The following is a 23846-nucleotide window of genomic DNA, read 5'->3' on the forward strand; positions in this document are numbered from 1 at the left end:
AAATAAACTGTAGCCGCAGAGCGGAGCAAATAGCGGCAAGTAGGAGCGAAAGGAGGAGCCAGGACGAAACAAAGGCGTGTTCCTTGCATACACAACGATTTCAGCTAGTTCAAGGAGGACTCAACCGAGCCAAACTTCTGGCCACTCAACTTTCGCCCCCTCAAAGCGTTTCGAAAATATTACCAAAGCTGCGAGAAACAAACTTAAAGTGTAGCCACTCCAAATTGCAGCGAAACCATGTCATAAACGTTGTCCCCAGAGATTCTGGAGCTGTAATCCAAGTGTCCACTTAGCATGCCGCTCCATACACAAATTGAACACTGTTTGCAGTGCTTTAAGGTCTCGTATTTACCTGGATTACTGGCGGATACAAAGCAGTGCCTAAAATTGCACGTCAAATAGGCTTAAGTATTGCAATTAATCCCTATCTCATTAATGCATGCAGCCATTTGGATTCATTGTTGAAGTCCTGCAAAATGTATAATACATATATATACATTTGGAGCAATTTTTCCAGTGGTTTTGGGCCCATTGGGATAGCAAACGTGGAATTGCAGGGATTATCCAATGTAAACAAGCCTCGCAAAATCCATTCCTGCAGGACATCGGGCGACAGGACCTGCCACTTGATGGAGGTAAAGCTAAAGGGATCCCAGCATTTGTGTTTCTGTATTTTTCCACACTGATTTGCTTGGGGGACAACCTAAAAAATCAATTTGCCGCCGCACAAAGGGAAGCCGCTGCCAGGTGGAATCTACCACCGGGCACGAGGGGCATGCGTGGAAATATGGGAAATTTCAATTTGCCTGGTGTGGAGAAAAGTTTCTGACACTTTTCCAGGCCGAGCACACAAAACAAACGGAAAACTTTGCGCCGCCCAGTTATGAAATCACTTATTATCCGCATCTGAACATCGGAAAATCCGAAAATCGGAAAATCAGAAAATCGGACAATCAGAAAATCGCTGCCGCACTGGCCAGAAAACTGCGTCCAAACGAGAACTGAACCCATCCGAACCTGGACGGCGGAGCAATTCATTTTAGTGCTTGACTTTTGGCTGCAATCGAATTGTTTTTTCGGACTGGAAACTATGGCAAACTTTTTCTTATTAAACGCAGGCACAAGGATCTCTGGCTGGAGGATTTGTGGAGCAGCAGTTTGCCAAATTGTGAATTGGCAATCAGCGTCCACATGGACTTGTTTACACACCTATGCACGAGTATGTTTGTATTTTGGGCCAGACAAGGACCTGCTGTGTGTGTCGCCCTAATAGAATGCTAAAATATTCATAAATTGGAGGCAGGGGCGGCGGCAAGGGGGCGAACGACCCCCTTGCGGGATAATAAGCCCCACTACAGCAGTTGCCTTGGAGGGCAGCCATCAAATTATACGCAAATATTGAATTAATGAAATTATTGACGGGCGACTGGGCCTGCAGGAGATGCTCCCGTTTCTCCAGGGGATTGCCACTTGTTGCCGCACTCGCAGTGACAGGTTTTGTAGCCAGTGAATTGCCAAAGAAATTACGCAAATTGCCACCAAGGGTTCAATCAACTCGCCCAGTGCCGGCAGGTCAAAGGTGGCGGCAGTGATTGCAGCCATTTGGAGGAAACGATCGGCCTAATGGAACGGATGCCACCAATGTATAAGCATCCCCGGCAGTTCAGCTTTTAGAAACTAATTTTTGAGAAAGTAAAGTCCATGTAGACACACAGCTAATTTAGCATACTTTCATAATTTGTGCCATCGTGTAGGTTCACAAAACACCAGAAACAACGAGCTGACATCGAATCGCACAAGTTGGCAGGAAAATTTATATGTGACCACCCCACAGCAATTTTCACTTGGCCTTAAAGTGGTTAAATAAACGCAAATTGCCAGCCTAATTCAATTGCAGTCCAAAGTGTGTCGCCCAAGAATAGAACTATTGAAAACAAGAATGTGATGCCTGATTTCAGATGGCGACATTCCTTGGCTCACTTTTGGAACACTCAGCTCACAAAATATGCAGACTGAAGGGTCTGCTTGGGAAAAGCCCTGCACATACACACATATTTGAAACAGTGCCAGCACAGAGGAGGTTCCCATGGATACCCTTGGACCCCACACCCACGACAAGGTGGGGCAGTGTATCAGAAAGTTCCAACACTTTATGGGCCATAAATATTTATGTCTCTTGTTGCTGTTGTGGCTGAACTTGGGCGGCAGTGGATATGGCCAAATTTGTTGGCAACAAAATGCAGGCACAAAGTCCGTTGACAGGCGATGTTAACGGACTCGAATTGGTATCCACTCCGGCGGCAAGCACCCTGGCAAGCTGCCCGGGCAGACAGTCCGCCAGGTGAGAGCACGATTCCCGTGGCGGATTCCAGGCGGATTCTCCGGTCTAGTGCGCTTGGCTTTGATCAGCCCTGGCAACCAGGTGGGCTGCTCGCGGATTTTTTAATAATGTAACAAGTGCTCCAGGGAGGAGCGCATTCGTACTCACCCCCAGCTCCACGTAGATGGTGTAGATGGGATAGGGCAGGGCAATCACCATTCCGGTTAGCCAGGTGGCGCAGCAGCAGACGAATCCCGGCAAGCGGCCCTTCAGCGGATCGTTCAGCCAGCGCATCCGGTCCCAGGCGATCAGGATGTGGGAGATCATGGCCACGTGCAGCGGTATGTCCTAGGAAAAAGGTAAGAAGATATATCAGTGAGATCGGAGCATTGCACAGCTATCCAACTGCGATACATGATTCCATTTAATACTTAAAATCCCCTATGTCAACGCAAAAACGTCATATTTATTCGAGTGCTTCAAAAAATCAATACAAAATTAAATGGCACTGGGTTACAAACTGCACCATTTACATTCTTATCAATGTCATTGATTCTGAAGGCATTAAATATGTTTTAGTCTGACTCGTCGTCGTCGGACTCCATTTCTTCAGTCCAATCGAAACTGTCATCGAGGGATTCCTCTTCCTCGCCCATTTCCACGACCAGCTCCTCCTCGACCTCCTCCAAGACCAGCTCCTCCTCTTCCATCAGCTCCTCGATCATGTCTTCGTACTCCAGTTCAGGATGTGCCGCATCTGAGGCGACTACATCATTGTAATCCTTATCCTCTGATGAGAACGTGGTCAAATGGGACTGCGCATTGTTGGGCTGCTCCTGCGGCATCTGCGGCGAGTCTAGTCCCAGATAGTCGAAGATACTGGCATACGGTTCAGGATTCAGGTCCAAATCGTTCGGATCTGTGTCATTAAATACCATGATTGCCGGCCCTTCCTGATCGCCAAAGAATTCCGGAGGTGGAATAGTGGCTCGCAGCCCATCCAGAATGTCGAAGTCTTCATCGCAGCTGAAGATTTCCGCATCCGGATTCTTGTTAGTATTTTCCTGATTATTCAGTCCGGCTGTGCTGGTATAGGATATAGTTGCCCCATTCCTTTCAGTGGCCGTGGATTCTATTGGATGTTGAGGAACTTCATTGATGATTGACTCTCTGGCAATGGCAGCATAGGTTCCCATTCCTCGATTCATTTGCAGGGCCATGGATTCTGGAGGATGCAGCGGCGCTTTTGACTGCTCCACGACGTTGAATGCTTCATCGAAGTTGAAGGGTTGTTTCGGATACGCCTGCTGGGACATGGCTTCATGAACTGTCAGTCCGTCCGTGGATTCTGGATCAGGCTGAGGGACTGCCGGCTGCTGCTTCTCAGTGCCCAGGACGTAGCAGTCCTCTCGTTCTCTCGGGACTTCCACATGAGCCGGCAAATCGGTGCCCGTGAGCTGCCTGCAGATCGCCTCAATTTCCTGCAAACGCCGTTCTTCGGCCGCAGAATGGACTATGCCCGGCAGGGCCTCCATTAGTTCGACCTCTTTCGCAACCAGATCGCAAAAGTTGTCCATGTTCCAAATGGTTTTAACCGGACTGCGTTCGACCATGGCATATGGATGATCCACGCTAAGTGGGTGGCACCTATTTGCATGTTTCGGTGGCTCCTTGTCAGGCGTGTTGTTGGGCCAGTCGGAGCTGCACATGGGATGCCTTGGTGGAGCCTTACTCCTACACGATAGGTCAAGAGGGAGGAGCTGTTCGAAGCTATTTCCATTATCCCGAAGATAAGGCTGAAGAGTCGTGGGGATTGACCCCAGTTTGGATGCCTCATTACTTCGATTCCCTTGGATAATGTTGAAGTCCATGAGCTTTGGGTTCTCTGGGAGGACAATCTCCTTGGTGGAGGCCATGATGCGATTCCAATTGGAACGCCACTGCTCAAGATATGCAATATGTCCCTTGGGCGCATGGTTATATGGGGCACCTGCAGCTGGCTGGGTGCATTTTTGTAGGCTCTTCTGGAATTCCTGGTGAGCGTCTGGGGGGCAGCACTTGTACACACCATCATGCAGCTGATTTCGCGGATATTTCAGCAGAGAACGGCCAACGCAGTTCTCCTTGTAGTCTGCGGCCCGGACGAGAGACACACTGTACTTGTAGGGACTATTGGGTGTCCGTATCTGCGGGTTCTGCAACAGCGAGAACTGACTTTTCAAATTCTCCACCTCGGTCGAAAAGTCGCTCGGTCTTTGAATTGTCACATTCTGAAGTTGGGCAAGTGGCGCATTTTTGGGAATTTCCGTAGACTGTCGTTGTGGAACGTTTGGCGAGGGCTTTTTCAGATAATACATGTGCTTGGGCGGGAGCTCCGAATTCTTCGACTGTAGAATATCAACGAAAAATAAGAGAAATCCATGGGTTCAGCTTCCTGCTTACCATTTTTGCGCTCGCCTCTTTAAGTTTAGCAAAATTCCAGAAACTAATATTCCGCAAGCAAGTTCTTAAAAGAGATTCGAGCAGGACAGGAAGGTGCAGAAAAAAACGGGATCCTAAAATCACAAATGTCGGAAAAACAGAGTTGCCAGGATTCCAACAAAGTGGGGAGGGGCATTCCAACTCTCGCGACTAAGGCAACAACTTTAAACTTGTTTTGTAAGCCCTGTAATGTCTCCATTTACACTTTAAACTTGAGAAAACGTGCTGCCAGCGCTGTGATGGCAGCGTTGCCAGAGGCTAACGCTAATGGCCTGCCAACTCGAGGCATAAGTTTACCGGAATATGACATATAGGGTTGGCAGATTTGCTGTTATTATGCAATTGGGCTTACTTTTCATAACATACCCCGAGTAATCTTCATCATAACTATATTATTAAGTGAAATCTGAAACTTGCGTCCTTGATTAGTTTAAGCTATTTGTACGCTAAGGAAAAACTTGATTAGTTTTAGCTAATTGAATGGTAAGGAAAAACGTACTGCACACCCACATGTAAGTTAGGTTAATGATATGTTTTGCCTTACAGTCTACAAGTCACTGACACTTTAGACATTTTTTGGAACACCCTTTTTGTGTTAGCTCTTATTAAAGCTGCATCGCGGTCTGGCAACGCCGAGCGAATTAAAAATGTCAACACATTCAAAGCGTCGTGTAAACATCAAGTTTGTTAAAGGGAATTCGTACGCCTTTAATCATTACTTAAGGCAATCGAGAACCACATATATTAGAGTTCCTTAAGAGGCAGATTTAACGCTTCTTGTCGGCTATGCAGCACCTCAGTGCGCATCCTGCTCAATGTCCGCCGCCAATCAATCATTCCATTTGGCGGATCGGGAGGTGGACCAGAAACAGGAGCAGGAACTGGAGCAGGAACAGGAGTTCACCCACTTATGTGTGTATGTAGCACACGTGACTAGATAGAAGTGTGTTTGTGTGCGCCTGCTATTTGTCGCCCTTTGTGATAGCAATCAAATCGAATCATATCCCGTTCCGTACATGGACTTGCCACACCGAATCGGAGTCGGAGTCGGAATCAGAATCCAAATCACAATCCCACGCCCATTCCCATGCCGTTTTGTGCCCCGTAATAGAATCTCCTGATGCAGCCTCAAGGTTGTAAATGTAATCATTTGTCTGTTCCACGGACGGCGGGCCTAATCGAATTGCCAGGCGTCTTGGCCCCCAAAAGTAAGCATCCTTATAGCCATCTTTGGCCAGGACTACTCACTCAGGTCCTTTTCGCTTCTGGTCGCATTTGTTTTCGCCACACAAAAGCGGCACAAAGTGACAGACGGCGGCGCATCAAATCGAATGAAAGTAAACGGATTCCATTTGCTTGTGATTTCTGACGCCACCGAAAGCCCATCCTCCTCCGCCTCCTGGGTATGTGTCAATCACACGGTGGCTTTCATAATGAGCTGGAGCAGCCCCACACCAGCCGAAGATCTGGGCATGTGTGGATGTTGTGCTCAATCAACTGCGAACGGATGCCCTCCGCCCAGCAGCCCACACCCAAATGGTATAAATATAACTCTGAGCTGTAGTTAAACACTGATTGCAATGGAATACCACTGAGTCTGCCTGTGGCGGAATATAATATACATATATGGGTAAGTTGAAATAAATCCCTTGTTTAGTACCACGCTCCATATACATATGTACATATACAAAGCACTAGTTTCTGGTCGCACTCACCTGCAGCATGGGCAGAAAGAAGCACAAAAACTGGCCAAATATCCAGTTCTGGATCAGCATGACCATCAGCGAGACGGGCAGTACGAGGGCGCACTGGACAAAGTGGCAGAGGGCCAGGTTGATGATGAACGCATGGGTCACATCCTTGTAGAGCCGGTGGTACATGATGTACACCACGATGATCACGTTGAGCACCACGCCCAGAAGGGCGAGGGCGGCGTACTGGATGAGGAACAGCCAGTAAACCGATTTGATGCTGGACTTTAGAATGGGACCACTGAGACGCTCCATGTCCACCGTCCCATTGGAATGCCAGTCGAGGAAGTGGGAGAGCGCCGTCACATATTTGTCGGGCACATCCTTCATTTTCTCGCCACCACCGCCTGCATCTCCTCCGGTTCCATCGCCTCCATACGCTCCCGCTCCTACTCCTCCTCCGCCGCCGCCGCCGCCGCCTCCTCCTCCTCCGCTGCTCGCCGCCAACTGGTAGGCATCCGATACTCCGACCAAGCGAAGTTGCTCAGCTGGCGACATCCTCACCACCTGCAATTGAAAATCAGGAGATAGAGTTCAACGATTTGGCGCGCTGGATTGTTGGGATATGCGGTATCCTACAGATACGGATAATCTGTAAGTGAACTGTAAGTTCAATGCTGATCTTGATTGGAAAACCCCTGAAACCATGCGGTTCTCTTGAAATTAAATGAATTTACTCAACGCTTTGGTTAAAATCAACTGCGGACTGTCGGGTTTCAATTGGAAAGTGACATTTTCGCCGCCTGCGTTTCGGTCAGTCAATTCATTTACTCATTCATTCATCGTTTCATTGTTTGCCCATTGTTTTGTTTCTTGCTATTGCGGTTGTTGTACAAGTAGTTACGTTTAGTTTTCCCGCTCCGTTGTCATGCTTGCTTTTCCTTTGTTTCAGCACTTGCAGCGGAAATTGCCGCAGAGCCAGGGGAAACGCAGCGGAAAAGCCATGGAAAAGCCATGGAAAGCGACAGCAACCAACTGCTGCGTACAGGCAAAACGATATGGAAATTGAAAATCTGTATGCAACGCCTGTCCCGTTTTTGTCCTTCCTCCTGCGGTCGCAGCTCCACTTCCCCGCACACCGCACATCCTTACAGGTGGAAAAATCAAGAAAGGAAGACTCGGATTACTTTCAGTGCCATACATTGCAAATGCTAGTATCTTCCTGCTTGGTAAACAAAGCTGGCAGCACTAAAATGTATCTGCGAGTGGCCATCTTTGTCTCAGTTCGATGAGAACAGGCAAAACCTGTTTGTTTTTTCTAAATTTATTCCAAAAGCTAATACCTCTTACAAAATAAGACCTGCGTACTATGTATTTTGTTTTGGCAAAAGCCAGCAATCCCACTAATCCTACTTATGCTAAATTCTTCTTACTTTATATTAATATTCCCAAGTCCCTCTTCGTAATCAAAGCAGATTTTTGGTGCATGCTTTTCAAAAGCTACAAATTGTACAAAATAATAATTATGCAAAACATTTTTATGTTTATGCTGCTTAGTTATAGGACTAAGTTGCCTACACACTCGTAAGTAAAAGCGAGATGCTTGCAACCGGGAGCCACATTTTTGCTGAATTTATTTATTCCAATTTATTGTGCAGGAATTGCCTTGTGCCGCCGACATCTAAGCTGCCGCCCTTTTTCGCCCAGTGCACAGGGGGCGCGCCACGCCCCCCCATCTTGGCCCAGGTCTGGAATTTCAATCTAGACAGAAGGCAGTCGTCAGGAGCCCAGGCAAAGCTGGCGGAGGACACACAGGAACAGCAAGTGGCACGTAGTCGCACACACACACACAGGCACACACACTCGTATGCGATTGCGTGTGTGTTGACCGTATGGCCGCAGTGGCAGCCACAGACAAACATGCCACGCCCACTGCAGACTGAGCCGCCCCAAGGGTGGCCGGCGTTGCCAGCTTTCCCAGACTTCCGAAGCTTACCAGTTCCTGTTCCGGGGAATCCCCCTGGCCATTTCCGCCCACTTTCAATTTGAGCAGCAACTTCCGCTCAATTTATTGTTGCTAATTTTTCTTCACTTGCCTGAAAAATATTTTCGTTACCGCGAAAAACAGAACAAAAACAGGGTGCCTGAAGCACGGGCCCCAACATGAAAGCGGTCGAATTAAATTGCCCCAAATGAAATGTTGATTGCAAAGCTTATGGCCGTGTATATTTTTTTTGTGGTACGTACATATGCACGTAGCATTTGCCGAGGAGCCACTGTAGAAATCCGCCTGCGGCGCTTCGAGTTTGTTTTTCTTTTGCGCTCGCAATGTAATTTTCGACGAAATACTTAAAAATCACAATTAAATTGGAATGCTAAAGGGAAACGCGCATTAAAACCAAGATATATTCAACAAAAAATTGCAAAGGCTTCTGAGATGGGGCAGCATGTATTAAAAAATATATAGGATTGCTATATTGGTGGCAGATAGCTAGGGAAGTTAATGGGATCATTAGCTTGCTTTGAAATAAAGTAAAGTAATAGTAACTTCAAGTATGCAACACTATATATGGATTTAACCCCATTGTGAGCGAAGTCAAAAGGTCGATGCCAAATTGGGCTTCCTGTTATCTCGGCAATTCGACACACATGAAGGGATTTTAAATAGCGTTTGGGCACCCGAACACCCTGTTCGCAATGCAGTTCAATCTCGGCTTGGTTTGATGACCCGTGCTAAACCAGAACAGGAACAACAGAAACAACAGGCCGAGCTTGCCGCGCCTAATTTTGTTTGAACATGCCATTTGGCAGATGCACCCCCTGCCCGTGCCCACATCCACATCCACATCCACCGGCCTACCCGCCGCCCCGCAGACATTAGTAGTTCCTTGCCCTGGAACAACTTTATCTATATGCCACTCACATGTGCGGCCCAGTTCGGTACCCCTTGCCGCCCCTTGCGGGGCACTGTGGAGTCTATTATGGGCAACTCCTTGGAGCTTCTGGCGCGGAGTAAGGGGCTTGGGGCTCCTTTGGGAACGCCAGCTGCATGGATAGCTGCATTGCTGCCCCGGATACGTTGCACTGAGCAACTGAGTCCGTGTGGCATTTCAATTAGCATCGATGCATCCTGCTTTCTGCCAGTGTAGCCCGTTCTGGGACCGGCATTATCCATTTGTCAATTAGTCGACTTGTGCCGCATGCGGCAAGTAATAATTTCATTTTCCTCGACTGCTCGCAGATCGCTTGGCACATTTGATGTGGCTACAATGCCACGCCATGCCACGCCCCTCACCGCCCAGCCGCCCCTTTTGGCAACATGGCTGCATGGTTAACAGTGCGTCAATTAGCCTAAATGTTGATAGACAACGCGTTGCGGCTTGTGGCGGCTGCGCCCTCAGCTTCGCTGGAATCCCATTCGGTTTTGTATGCATTGTCGACAAGTCGAGGGTACTTTTTGGGTCCATATCAGCCCACTCATCCAGCGCATTAGAATAGTCAATAGAGCAGAAGTTTGCCGCAGTTGCGTGGGCCAATTCCCCGGGCACCAGGGGCAGCTGGAGATGCACTGCATCAATCACATTTCCGGTTGGCTCAGCAGAGCGATTTACTTGGTCATTAGGCGACAGGCAAAAAGTCTGCAAAACTGCGGGGTTATGTATTTCTTTAACCTTCTCAAGCTTGACAAAAACCCAAGGGCTTCGCTTCCGGGCGATTTATAATTTCGTCGTGCTTCTTTGCAGAAATGCGTTCAATAAAAACTGATTTCAAGATGATGATGATGCTTCTGGCTGCGATAAGCTGGGAAAAGCATTCGTTTCGCGCATTACCTGCATTTATAGCCACCAGTGCTAGTAAATCTCTGCGAGCATTTATGCTAACTATTACTGATAACGTGTGGCAACAACTCCGCCGGGCGGCGTGTGTCTCAAGGTCGGCGCTCCACCAACAACCTGCCACAACTAGCTGCACCCCCACCCCCTGCTTATCGCTTGTTAGCGTCCTGCTGAAACTTTCCCAATTAAGCAACGCTAAATTAAATGGCAGGCTCAAGTGCGCCGCGCCGTGTACACACAAAATTTTCCACCGGAGGCGCAGCGACTGGAGTCACCAGCCGTGAAACAATTGAGCAAAATCGATCCTGGCCTGCTTTCTCCAATTCGAATTTGTTTGAGTGCAATCCATTCAAAGCCATGGCGCTCCTTTAGCCATCTTGCGAGTAACTGACGTGTATCTGTATCTGTAGCTGCGTGCGTATCTGTATCTGCGTGTGTCTGCGTGCTTGTCACGCTTCAGTTACATATGAATTATATCTGATATATATTTACTGGCCTTGGCCCGTCCATGTAACAGCTTCGGACTGACCTGCCATCCAATTAGTGAGCGCAGTGCAAGTGCGAATCAAATGCTTGCGAGGGCAGATTGTGGAGTTGGTCACCTCTTGCGGGTATAAAATGAAGGTATCTAGGAGTATGCTGTGAAAAAGTGGCACTCGAATGCAGAATCTACTTTGCTTATTAAATTCGTTTTTCCTTAATAGGGCAGCGAACTTTTGAAGCAACCCTCTGCTATGTTAATTTATTATCCCTGGCAAAGTGAAGCCAGGTCAAACCATTTGATGCCAAACCGAAATGCTTTGCATATCACAGACACGGGTAAATATTTGAACGAGCAATAAACTCGAGCCCATCCAAATCCATTAAAAATGCACCAAATTGTGTGCTTAATTATGCCAGTACCTCGATTTGCCGCGCAGTGTAGTAGCCCCAGTTCTAGTTAACACTCAGTTCGTTTTCGTCAACCGTTTTATGCGTTTTAAATAATGCTTCCGCACGGGAAACGGAAACGGGAAATGCCAAATGGGAAATGGGAAATGGGGAGTGGGAAATGGGAAATGGGAAATTCGCCATTGTCGCTCGTCCGTCATTTGAAACTCAATTAATTTTGTACACCTGAAAACTATGCTACACATCAACCGAATGGGTTAATCGCTCATCAGCACGCAACGTGCAAGTGTATTTAATTAGCAAACAAATGATTTTGATAGCCGGCCACGCCCCAACGCCCCCAGCACGCCCACTGGGCCATAAAATCAACGAGAGAGAAAGCCAAATTATTTGCCCATAAAAATTTGTCATGTAGAACGAGCAGCGAGTGGCAGCGAATTGAATGGCGGATATATGCGGCATTAGCGTTGTACACTGCGCGCAAATTTGGTGCCTTAGCGCACTTAAGCAGCTGCCAAGCACTGTATACACTGTAACTCAAGCGAACCAGCATGTATGCTGCTCCTTGGACTGAAAATACACTGTTGCAAGCGGTTAGGCACAAACAGAACTAAGGCAGAACTTTGCGTATAATAAAAGATCCCCTTTTTTCCAGTGCATCCACAGTAATGTCCTGCCCCTCCTCAGCGAATTCCTTGTAATGCGTCTTAGGCCGGGTGCGTCCATAAATTAGCAGTGGGGCGACATCAGAGCTCCCAACTCTTGAAAACTTTTATCTGGCTTTTTACAGTCCCCAAACCCAACCCCAACCCCAACCCCAACCCCATCCCGGGGAGAAGCCACCAATTGGAGGAGCTCTTTTGGCCAACTGGTGCGATGCGGCATTGACTGATTATGGCTGCCAGCAGGCAAATAAACACACAGAAGGTAAGGCAACAATGGCTTGGAATGGAATTGGATGGAGTGCCTTGGGTGGGGGGCACATGGAAATTGATAAGCCAGTTGCTGCTACTTTGTAAACAGCAACACACACACGCACACGACTAACAAACATTGGCTGCGCTGGTATTTGTGCATTTTATGTTTATTGTTTTCGCACACTTTAACCAACCCAAACACACAGTTACTATAGCCTGGCACACCATGCCCTTGTGTGTATACACACAGCACACAGCACACAGCACCTATGAAATTCGAGGGATCACTCAATCGAAAATATTGCATATCTATGGCAACCGACGAAAGGCAACTCATATTCTGCGAAATTCGCTGCCGTACTGGCGTATTATTTTAGTGACTGCATTGCAAATGCCAACCAGTCGGTGGCTTTTGGCCATAAAAAGCATATATATATCATATATCTGCTATGCAGGACACAATGTGCGCTGGCCAGGGATTCAGCAGGACTTCTTCGCCAGGCTGGTCCTTTGCTATCACCCTGACCTCCAACCTCCAACCGAATCGATTGTGGGGCCAATTGGTCGACTGGATACTGGGTGCTGTATCCTCGCATTTCCACTTCATGAGCCTGCCGTTTGTGGTGCTGATTCCATATTAATGGCATTTCTAATGGCCAACAGAGCGGAGGCCTAGACACCAGATAGATTCAAGCCAATATAATTGCGCAATTATTTAATTTGTGCTCTGCGCGCTGGCAATCGGAAATCGAAGTAGAATCCGATAGGGTTCTTTCGTGCAAACCCAATTATTTTAATAGCGTCAATCAAGCCAATTTACCCAGGGCACGGTGCCCAAATGGAATGGAAACGGATCTGGGTGGGCTTGTCATCGGCAGCAGCGCAACAGTTTCGACCGACGTGCAAATAATTGCATATTTCTGTGCCCGACTGACGGGGGCGGAATCATTCAATGATTCGCTCATGGCGCATCGTCTACTTATGGCACTCAAAGTAATTGCACCCGTCCCCATATCTCCATTCCCATTCCCATTCCCATTCCCGCTTACGGCTGCTGCTGCTGCTGCTCCAGGACGACCCTCTCCGGGGACAAACTCCAAACGGAAATTGATTTCGCAAGCCTTTGGCTAATCAGCCCGCCAGTTCGCCGGCAACTTGCAACTTGCAACTTGCAACTTGCAACTTGCAACTTGCAACTTCTCGAGCGATTCGAACATCGATTTTTTCGCCTCCCACTGCGGCATTCCAACGATGGAGTCTCGATGGCGTCACAATGGAGCCAGAATGGAGTCACGATGGAGTCACGAGGGAGCCACGATAGAGTCACAAAGGAGTCACGATGGAGTCACAAAGGAGCCACGATGGAGTCCAAGAAGGAAGCGCTGTTGATGAAATCCGCAGTCGAGCGGTATATAAAGGGTATATATAGTGCAGAGTGAAGATCGTTTAGCAAACGAAACTCCATTAGGCATTTTGGTACGCGGACAATTTTGGCTGCTAAGTAGAGTTCTTAGGCGGGCTTAGTACTATTACTCACTACTTAAATGCATAGTACTTGTTGTTTTGAAGGAGTTGTGTTAGTTTATAGACAGATAACGAACTGAAATTAGCCAGCGCTTGAGCTCAAGTTGGGAATAGGACCCATAAATAGAAACGTCAAATAGCTTGGCAATCCGAATCCGTCCAGCTTAACAGGCTTTGAATGGATGAGCTGGGGATACCCACACCACTCCCACTCACACTTCGTCCTTATCTTGGCGATGTTGCCAGGACGTTGTTGCTTTTATTTGATTTTGCTACTTGCTGCCATCGCCGGAACAAGACAAGGCAACTATAAAAGCGCAAGTCGCTGGAGGACGAGGACGTGGACGTGGACGTGGACGTAGATGTGGACGTGGGTGAAGGAGGCGGATCGGTGGCCAGGGGCGGGCTCTCTTTTTAAGGGGGGTTCGCCGCTTTAGCGCTGCGGCTCGGAAGAAATTGACAAGTTTCTACTTGAGTGTGCAGTCAAAGAGCATTGGCTCGGCTCTGTGCCAGTGGTTTCCTTTTTTTTTCGAGTGTGTGTGTGTGTCGACAGCAGGCCCGCCCACGGGCTGCCACGCCCCCTGGGTGCCTGCATTCGCCCTCGGTCATTGACTTGCCGCTCGTTGCTGCAATTTGCAACGCCGCCCCATTCTGCCCCGTCTCGCCACCGGCAATTGTCAATGGCAACAACATTTCACAGCGACTTGAATGTTAGACGGGCATTTCGAGAACACGAATTCTTTGAAAAAAGCCAGGAATAGAAGTGATAAGGGGCATTGATTTTGGTCAATGGCCTGTGGCGTCTCGGCCTAAGCAATTACGTAGAGCCAAACGAAGTGGTATATCCCAGATATACAGATACAGATACAGATACATTTGCGGTCCCAGCAGAAGCGCACAAAATAAAGAGCCCAGATGTCGTAATTATGGCCAGATAGTGCTATTCTTATGACCGCCAGTGTCCAAGCAGAAATACGAGCATGTATATATGCTCAAAAATCTATATATGCACTTGAATCGTAATCAAATCGAGTCGGTTCGCCCTCGCAACTTGCAACATTTGATGTCTGTCCAATTGCTAAACGGTGCGTATGATTAATTTTGAGGGGTCTAGGGACAGCATTTTTGTTGTTGCCAACTGCTTTGTGCTCTTGGCTTTTGTTCATGTCCCATGGAATTCAAGAACAGAAAAGAATGGGAGGGCTTAAAAGGGAGCCGAGCAAAGTTTACTAATTGCAAATTTGCAAATTAGTGCAAACATTCTGAAATGGAATTAAAGGGACGGGCAGAGTTTCTGCTCTAGGCCCCCCTGCTGATTGCTAATTGAGCCCGGAATGTATCGATTTTTGCGGCCTGTTTCAATGATGTGGCCATAATCGCTGCAGGGCAAGAATATTCCAGTCGAGGGAGCTGAAGTTGCACTGCGGTTTTCACGTCAAATGGGAATTGAGGTTTGAGATTACGCTGAGGTACTGAGCTACTGAGGTATGGACTTTGTGGTCATGCCGACTTTGATGGCACCACCGGGTAGGCCGCTCCACAGCGCTGCCACACGGATCTGGAGCTGCCAGTGACTCTTGACCTCGCCTTGACTTGGTTTTGCCCGCTCTGTTGGCTCAATCCTTGAACCTCTTCGTTGGGCAATGCAAAAACACAGAAAAAAAAGAAAAAAAAAAACAGAAGAAAACAGAAAAAAAGACACGACAGAGAGTGAATGAAATGGGAGCAGAGTCAGACATTGTTTACGCGTTGGGGCAAATACTTTTAGCATAGACGGCGGCACACACAGTGCCGCACAAAAGAATTCGCCGAGAGCAGTTCGCATTTGCATTTGCGTTTTGGGGCCGAAGGATAAAAGGTGTTTTTGCGCAAGGTGAAAGCCCATTGTGGCTGCTGCAATTTAATTCGAACGTTTGCAGCCATTTTCGGGATTAAAAACTGTCGGAATCTGTATTAAATTCGCGCTGAAAAATAATTACTTGGCACCAACGCTGCACGGGCTTCTCGAATTCTACTTAAGCCCGGGACTTGGGTAGTTATCCTTTGGATTGCTGGATGCTTGGATGGCGTCCACCGACGTGGCACAACACTTTGAGAATAGCTGACAGCAAGTCGGCATAATTGAACAACCCTTTTGGGGCCCTGTCCTTGCAACCTCGCCACATGCGTGCCCCGACTATTGATGAAGTTCGGCAGACGGCGCGTGCGGCCAACTTTTCTGGCTTCCTTGGCCCTCAAAGCCCCACAGCCACTGCCCCACTCGCAGATCCACCTCCCCCCGCCAAGTTGTGGTCCCATCTTACACCTGCTCAGCCGTTCAGGATACGGGTTGGGACTTGGCGGTCACGGCGGGAAGCTCTAAACGGTTGACAAAAGGCTTCGCTCGGGTTTCGCAATGGCAACGGCAATGGCAACAGTAACAGAAGACGGGCACACGGAAAACAAAATTGTGATATCACGTATACGCACGGTTAACCAGAGGAACAGGATTCACTTGAGGAATGCCTGCAATTATTTCGTTTTAACTTTAAAACCCAAATCGCAATCGAAAATCCAAGGCAATGGAATAAATATGGAAAATATCAAGTATACGAGAGTTTAAATCAGCTTAAATTTGAAATGTAATCGATTTAATAGTCAAGTGAGCATTTTAGAATATGGTTTATAAATTGTTGCAATGATGCCAGCAACTTACAACTTTTAAGTAGAATATTGAGTATTTCGAACTACAGCAAAGTAGGCAGCACGAAAGGAAAAGTGTTAATATTAAGTATGCGACATGTTATCCACGCACATTGGTTCGATTTGAAGAACTTAGCTTTCGCTTCATATAGTTGCTCAAGCCAAACGAAATAGTTTTGATTAAATATTTGAAGATTTGCTAAAAGTACCAAATAAATCTGCTCAACTTCTAATGAAAGTGAAAATGAATCGCTCAATTTGAACTCGCTGGCGGCAAATAAATCAGCTGCTCAAGCCAAATTCCTGGAATATTTCAGACTACAGCGTACTTATTGCAATTATAATTTAATTGGCTTTCTTCGCGCTGACCAACTTCTGGTTTCTTGCGGTGCAGGGATGGGGTGGAGGCGCAATTTGATTAGATTTGAGCCGGGACAAGTCAAGCCACGTCGCGTTTAAGCCCATCAAATGCCGCCGGGCCCGGTTCTTTTTTTTTTCCTGAACGCAATGCCGCCGCCCGTCTCCCTCGTTATTCATTAAGTTTAATGAGTTCATTTCACTTGGAACTGGGTGGCGCTGTCGATTTGCGGGCGGCCAATTTTAAAAGGCTTGAAACCGTGGCAAGGTTGCCGGTTGCCAGTTGCCTGTTGCCAGTTGGCAGCCTAATTGACAGACTGGCTGCCGCAGTTTTGGGACCCAGATGAAAGGCATCTGTGTCACTGCTTAAAAAGGAGGAGCATGGGCTCCACAAACCCGGTGGCTGGGTGGGCTTTTAAAGCCCCACGCGGCACACTTCGCCGGCAGCTAATTGAATTGCATCGCTAATTTCGGGCCTATTAGCTGACGTTTTAGCTCCAAGATGGCCAGCACTCAACACGCCAAGCAGCGAAAGTTGTTCATTAAGACATGAATACATAACGCATCATTTGGGAAAATACAGCAGCCCCAAAAGGGAAAGCAAAGCTAGCTATAGCAAATTAATGTACTGCCAAGGGTACTCCTTTTCTGCTCTAATAAAGCCCGGCGAATTGTTCTAATTTAATGCAAATGCCGCCATTTCTGGAGCGACGAAAAATTAACAAAGTCAGCGTCCTAATAAGGGGATTATGGTTCCTGCTATGGCCATTAGCTGGCATTAGCTGTCATTCTAGGCTTCTTTTTTGGCCCAATCCCCGGCGTTTTTATGTCGAATTTTGTAATTTGCTGACGGAATGCGGAGCGTAAAGTAAAACATTCAAGTCTGCCACGTAATTGACAAGGGTGCATGGATTTATAGCAACCAAGCGGATGTTTTTTTTTGGGGAGGTACTGAATGCACAGGAATTCATTCCGGAAAACACCTCTACGCTTTTTAACAGAAATTTCGTAAAGTCTGTAAATATTATTTGCTCATATTGAGTAGAAAACATGCAAGTGCAGCCGTTTGATTGAGTTAGCATTTATTATTAAGAACAGCGTTCGATTTTGTTGCACACGCCTCAGCAACTTGATGAGTGAATTCCCATCCCCCAGTGGCATCCAATTAAAATATGCCTTCATTTTAATGGGATCTATGTATCTGGCTGCTCCGACTTCGAAATTGTATATTGTATAAACAGATTCCCATTATGTTGCCACACACTTCACTCAGGCGTACCCCGCCAGAATTGCCAGAGTTGCCACAGCCGCCAACAAAAAATACAACACTGCCATTCAGTTGTTAAGTGCCGAGCGTGACAACATTTTTAATTACATGCCGCACAGGCAGCCAAAAACAGCAACAGGCAGTCAAATATCAAGTACGACAGCAAAGCTGGAAAATAATGTACGCATTTTACACGCACCCCCAGTTAAACTTTGCCCATATACATACGTGTGTGTGTGTGTGTTTGTGTGTGTGTGGGTTTCAATGTATCTTTTTCCTTGGCGCTTTCATTAAGGAAATCCAGCGGCAGTTGAGGTCGTCGAGCTTTAACGTGGCTGCCTTAACAAGTGCAACCCAGAGCACGCGCCACTGTTTGCCGAAAAACCGAATGGGAATGGAAGCGCAGGATCACAGGCTGCACTGAGAGAAATACTGCCATCTATTGGCTAAAAGTCGCAGTGGAGAGCTAACCTAATTTGTCGCTTAATGAATTTCTTGCATGCCACAGGTATGGTTTCAAAAATCATTGTCATTTATTTAAGGAATTTCCTGTATTGTAATTATCACACCGAAATAAGCCAGTTTTTTTTTTTTTTTATCTATTTATAAAGCGACGAATCCGTACATGCAGTACTCTAGTACCATAAAATTGCAATTAAACATATAAATAATATAACCAAACCTCTCACTTATCGCGGGAGGACTAACAAAATAAGCCAGTATTTTTTTGTTTTTTTTTATTACTTGCAAGCCATTCATGAAAGTGTCAGTGAGCCACGCTGATTTCAAATATAGTGTTGCATACTTTCGGGCACCTTCGACTTGGCTCCCGTTTCTCACCGTGCATTTGCCGAGACAGTAGGCATATGGAAATTGGGTTTTGGGTGTGTGAGAGTGGGAAACGTAAATGGGAAACGTAAATGGGAAATGGGGAATGGGAAATGGGGAGGTGGGAGGTGGCAGCACACACGTGCTAAGCCCGAGTCAAGGGGAATCGATTAAATTTCTTTTAATGCCCAACCATAAATTTCCCTTTCAAGCCCCCTCCCTTTTCCATTGTCAACGACCTTTCAGCGACGCAAGGAACGCATGAAAGGAGTAGCAAGTTGGCAACGCAAAGAGCAACAGAAACTGGAACACAAACAGAAACGGAAACAGAAACAGCTACAAAAACAGCAACAGAACCAGAACCAGAGCCCCATAAGCCCCATTGCCCCACCCGCCTTTCCAAAAAAGATAAAATAAGCTAAGAATAAAGCAAAAATTATGTCTAACGTCACATTGCCGAGTTCAGCTGATTCTTTATCAGCGCTAAGTGGGATCCGGCATCCATCCGCCCATCCCCAACTGATTATGTATGCCATTTGTTGTGCGCGAGCATGGGCAAATGGCAGGACCAAAGTTACTCCAAGGACCAGGGAATCCTTTCGCATATGCAACCCATATCAAGACCATATGCGACTCAGTGGCCGATTGAGAGATAAGCCCGTTCGAGTTAATTAAACTTTTCGGGCCTCGGAAATGTTCGATTAAGTTGTGTATTGCAGCTTGCCTCAGTGGGACAATAGGTTGCATTGAATTTAAATAAAGTTCAGGCGATTCGTTGATAACTTGAACCTTAAGTGCCCATAGTTGAATCACTGGAAAATAATAAAGCTGTGATAAGCCGATTAGTCTGAGCCAAAGCAGCCACAAGAGCTCAATGAAGTTGAGATTCAAGGAGAGATTAAGGCAAGCCTTCAAGCGGGCTTAGCATTAAAATCTCGCAGGTGAAGGTTGCGTGTGTTCCAGGGTATCTGGCAGTTCGAGCCTTCCTGCCAGCCATAACGCTTCGCTGGCGAAATGAGAGATTTGCGATGAGATTTACGCGAAACACCAAAATGAACTCTTGTGTGTAAATTTATGTGCAACTGCCGCTCCTCCTCCAGCTTACGGAATGGCAAACCAGAAGCCGTCCAGGACCAAGCAGCTAAGTAACTAAAGCCATTAGCTGCTTAGTTTTGGGACGCTCCCCCGTCGAACATTTCCAGCCATCTAGGCAGTTTTATTGCTGCATTCCTTGGGACAACATCAAAAAGCGCCAGAAATCATCGCTTAAGTCAGCTTATGCTACAAGGATGCTACAAGGATACTACAAGGAAGCTACAAGGATGCTACAAGGAGGCTTCCTTGCAAGGATGCTACAAGGATTCAGGCAGTCCGCCATTGATTTTTGCACCGCCAAGCAATCCGCAGTCACAAATTGGCAGCAAGATTTGGTGCAAGAGTCCACTTCCCATCCGGTTTCTTGATTGTGATTCCATGTGGCACATGAATATTCAATGAAACCATCAAATTTTCGGAAGTTCCAAAAATGAGCCTTCAAATGGCTTTTAAACAATGCTGCCGATCGTAAACATTACGCCGCACCTGATGAGTGAGAAGTAAATGATGGGAAATTAGATGGACCGGATGTACTGCATCTAGAAGTGGCGTCAGCTAACCACAGTCGTTGCCAGGAGCTTGTTCATTAAAGTCGCCCGGAAAGGCTGATGTTTTGTTGGTCAGTGTATAAATAGGCTGTGGACAGGTTGGATGGCGAATGTATTTGGCCAACACAAACACACACACACCGCGCCAACCACCCACACAGAGTCGCAAAGTCGCAAATAAGCGGGCAATAAAAATATTATTAATACGCCAACGATAACACGGGTTTGCACGAAGTCAAACGTCATTGGTGCTGCTAACCAGCTTATTATAACTATGCCATTCTGATATTCACTTATCGAAATTGAGCCTTTTAGCGCATTAAAGTAGCATCCTCCTCCACTGCTGTTTGCCCATTCGGCCAAATGAGCTATAATTTATTTCTCTCCGTGTGGCCCATCGCCACATCGCCGCTGTAGCCCCATCATTCTGGCTGATGGACATGGAAATGGCCTGGGAAATGGGGCGATGGCGAAGGGAAATTAGCAGCGGCGCGCACATCAGCCATCAAGAGCAGTTGGGTGTGTTTCAGCCATAAATTTATTAACTTAGTGTCACATTTATAGCCACTTGCTAACCGCCGGCACCGCAAATAGAGCCAACAAGAACGAGGACCCTCTGGACTCCGGGACTCCAGGACGAGAGCAGAGGATGCAATGGCAGACGTGGAATTTAAACAAAAAAAAAAATCCACTTGAATATTCGCTGACCGATTCGAAGTTGATGAGCAGCCCGTCAGTGGAGCATTTTTCTGGGATGGATGGTCAAGTGGTGAATTCCCGCAAGTGAAACCAATTTATTTTAGGGGTCTGCGCATAAATCTTCAAGTTCTTAAATAACATTTTGATGGGCTGGATCAGCTTTTAAAGGCCTAATTGGTAATTGTGACTGGCGGAATGTGTCACTCGGAAATTAAATTAAATTAAATACCAGGCTATCAATCATTTTGGCTTATGCCGTAACATCCATAATTTTAAATAATCAATAACAATGATTGTTATACAAGTAGCTGCATCGTTCGCCCCATAAGTTCGCTTTAAAAACTAATTAATAATCTAATTAATTATATGTATTCAATTATTCAATAGGCTTCATTTCCTCGCGGGCACTGTGTTAAAAGCAATGGATACATTTTAGGTGTGTTCTTAACAGACAACCTTTTCTCTTTAAACTTTATGTAGAATTTGTAATTTGTACTTCAGCTTTAATGTGCAAGGACTCAATCTACATATGTTGATTTAGACAACTTATGGCTAAAGAAGAACTGATATGTTAACTTGGAGATTTGATATATTATTTGATATTGGTAATAAAAGAAAAATAAATATTTTATTTTATACCCGTTACTCGTAAAAAGTAAAAAAGGTTGAAAAGAATGTAACATGCAGAAGGAAGCGTTTCCGACCATATAAAGTATATGGTATATTCTTGATCCAAAGCTGAAATTCTAAACTCCATAACTCAACTTATCTTAATCGGATTTTGAAGTGGCATACCTCTAAATGTTTGTGGTGCAATTCTCTAAACAACTGCATTTAAATTTAGAAATTTATTTTTTTTTTAATTTTTTGTCATTTTTTGTCATTTTTTGTCATTTTTTGATGTTATGATGTTAAGAAATTCAAAAAATGAAGAAATGTCTCAAGGCTGAAGTTCAAAACTCCATAACTCAAGTTATTTTAATCGGATTTTGACGTGGCATACCTCTAAATGTTTCTGGTGCAATTCTCTAAACAACTGCATTTAAATTTAGAAATTTATTTTTTTTTTAATTTTTTCTCATTTTTTGATGTTATGATGTTGAAGAAATTCAAAAAATGAAGAAATGTCTCAAGGCTGAAGTTCAAAACTCCATAACTCAAGTTATTTTAATCGGATTTTGACGTGGCATACCTCTAAATGTTTCTGGTGCAATTCTCTAAACAACTGCATTTAAATTTAGAAATTTATTTTTTTTTTTAATTTTTTGTCATTTTTTGATGTTATGATGTTGAAGAAATTCAAAAAATGAAGAAATGTCTCAAGGCTGAAGTTCAAAACTCCATAACTCAAGTTATCTTAATCGGATTTTGACGTGGCATACCTCTAAATGTTTGTGGTGCAATTCTCTAAACATCTGCATTCAAATTTAGAAATTTATTTTTTTTTTAAATTTTTGTCATTTTTTGATGTTATGATGTTGAAGAAATTCAAAAAATGAAGAAATGTCTCAAGGCTGAAGTTCAAAACTCCATAACTCAAGTTATCTTAATCGGATTTTGACGTGGCATACCTCTAAATGTTTGTGGTGCAATTCTCTAAACATCTGCATTCAAATTTAGAAATTTATTTTTTTTTTAAATTTTTGTCATTTTTTGATGTTATGATGTTGAAGAAATTCAAAAAATGAAGAAATGTCTCAAGGCTGAAGTTCAAAACTCCATAACTCAAGTTATCTTAATCGGATTTTGACGTGGCATACCTCTAAATGTTTGTGGTGCAATTCTCTAAACATCTGCATTCAAATTTAGAAATTTATTTTTTTTTAAAATTTTTGTCATTTTTTGATGTTATGATGTTGAAGAAATTCAAAAAATGAAGAAATGTCTCAAGGCTGAAGTTCAAAACTCCATAACTCAAGTTATTTTAATCGGATTTTGACGTGGCATACCTCTAAATGTTTCTGGTGCAATTCTCTAAACAACTGCATTTAAATTTAGAAATTTATTTTTTTTTTAATTTTTTGTCATTTTTTGATGTTATGATGTTAAGAAATTCAAAAAATGAAGAAATGTCTCAAGGCTGAAGTTCAAAACTCCATAACTCAAGTTATCTTAATCGGATTTTGACGTGGCATACCTCTAAATGTTTGTGGTGCAATTCTCTAAACAACTGCATTTAAATTTAGAAATTCATTTTTTTTTTAATTTTTTTGTCATTTTTTGATGTTATGATGTTAAGAAATTCAAAAAATGAAGAAATGTCTCAAGGCTGAAGTTCAAAACTCCATAACTCAAGTTATCTTAATCGGATTTTGACGTGGCATACCTCTAAATGTTTGTGGTGCAATTCTCTAAACAACTGCATTTAAATTTAGAAATTTATTTTTTTTTTAATTTTTTGTCATTTTTTGATGTTATGATGTTAAGAAATTCAAAAAATGAAGAAATGTCTCAAGGCTGAAGTTCAAAACTCCATAACTCAAGTTATCTTAATCGGATTTTGACGTGGCATACCTCTAAATGTTTGTGGTGCAATTCTCTAAACATCTGCATTCAAATTTAGAAATTTATTTTTTTTTTAATTTTTTGTCATTTTTTGATGTTATGATGTTGAAGAAATTCAAAAAAATGAAGAAATGAAGAAATGTCCCAAGTCTGAAGTTCTAGACCCCATAACTCAAGTTATCTTAATCGGATTTTGACGTGGCAT

The 23846-nt window shown here is 45.0% G+C and overlaps 1 protein-coding gene across 1 annotated transcript in view; it reads right to left on the reverse strand.

The window, feature by feature from the left end:
- The window catches only part of LOC6550136, a 36605-nt gene that overhangs the window by 11277 nt on the left and 1482 nt on the right, over window positions 1-23846 (reverse strand). The window contains exons 2-3 of the mRNA XM_001977629.3: window positions 6517-7059; window positions 2489-2668 (exon numbers count right to left, since the gene is read on the reverse strand). Of these exons, the coding sequence (XP_001977665.2) occupies window positions 2489-2668; window positions 6517-7050 (714 nt within the window). The 5' untranslated portion in view covers window positions 7051-7059. The remainder of the gene's footprint in view (window positions 1-2488; window positions 2669-6516; window positions 7060-23846) is intronic.

Source organism: Drosophila erecta, unplaced genomic scaffold (assembly GCF_003286155.1).
Source record: "Drosophila erecta strain 14021-0224.00,06,07 unplaced genomic scaffold, DereRS2 tig00000126-arrow-pilon, whole genome shotgun sequence".
Classification (NCBI taxonomy): Eukaryota; Metazoa; Arthropoda; class Insecta; order Diptera; family Drosophilidae; genus Drosophila; species Drosophila erecta.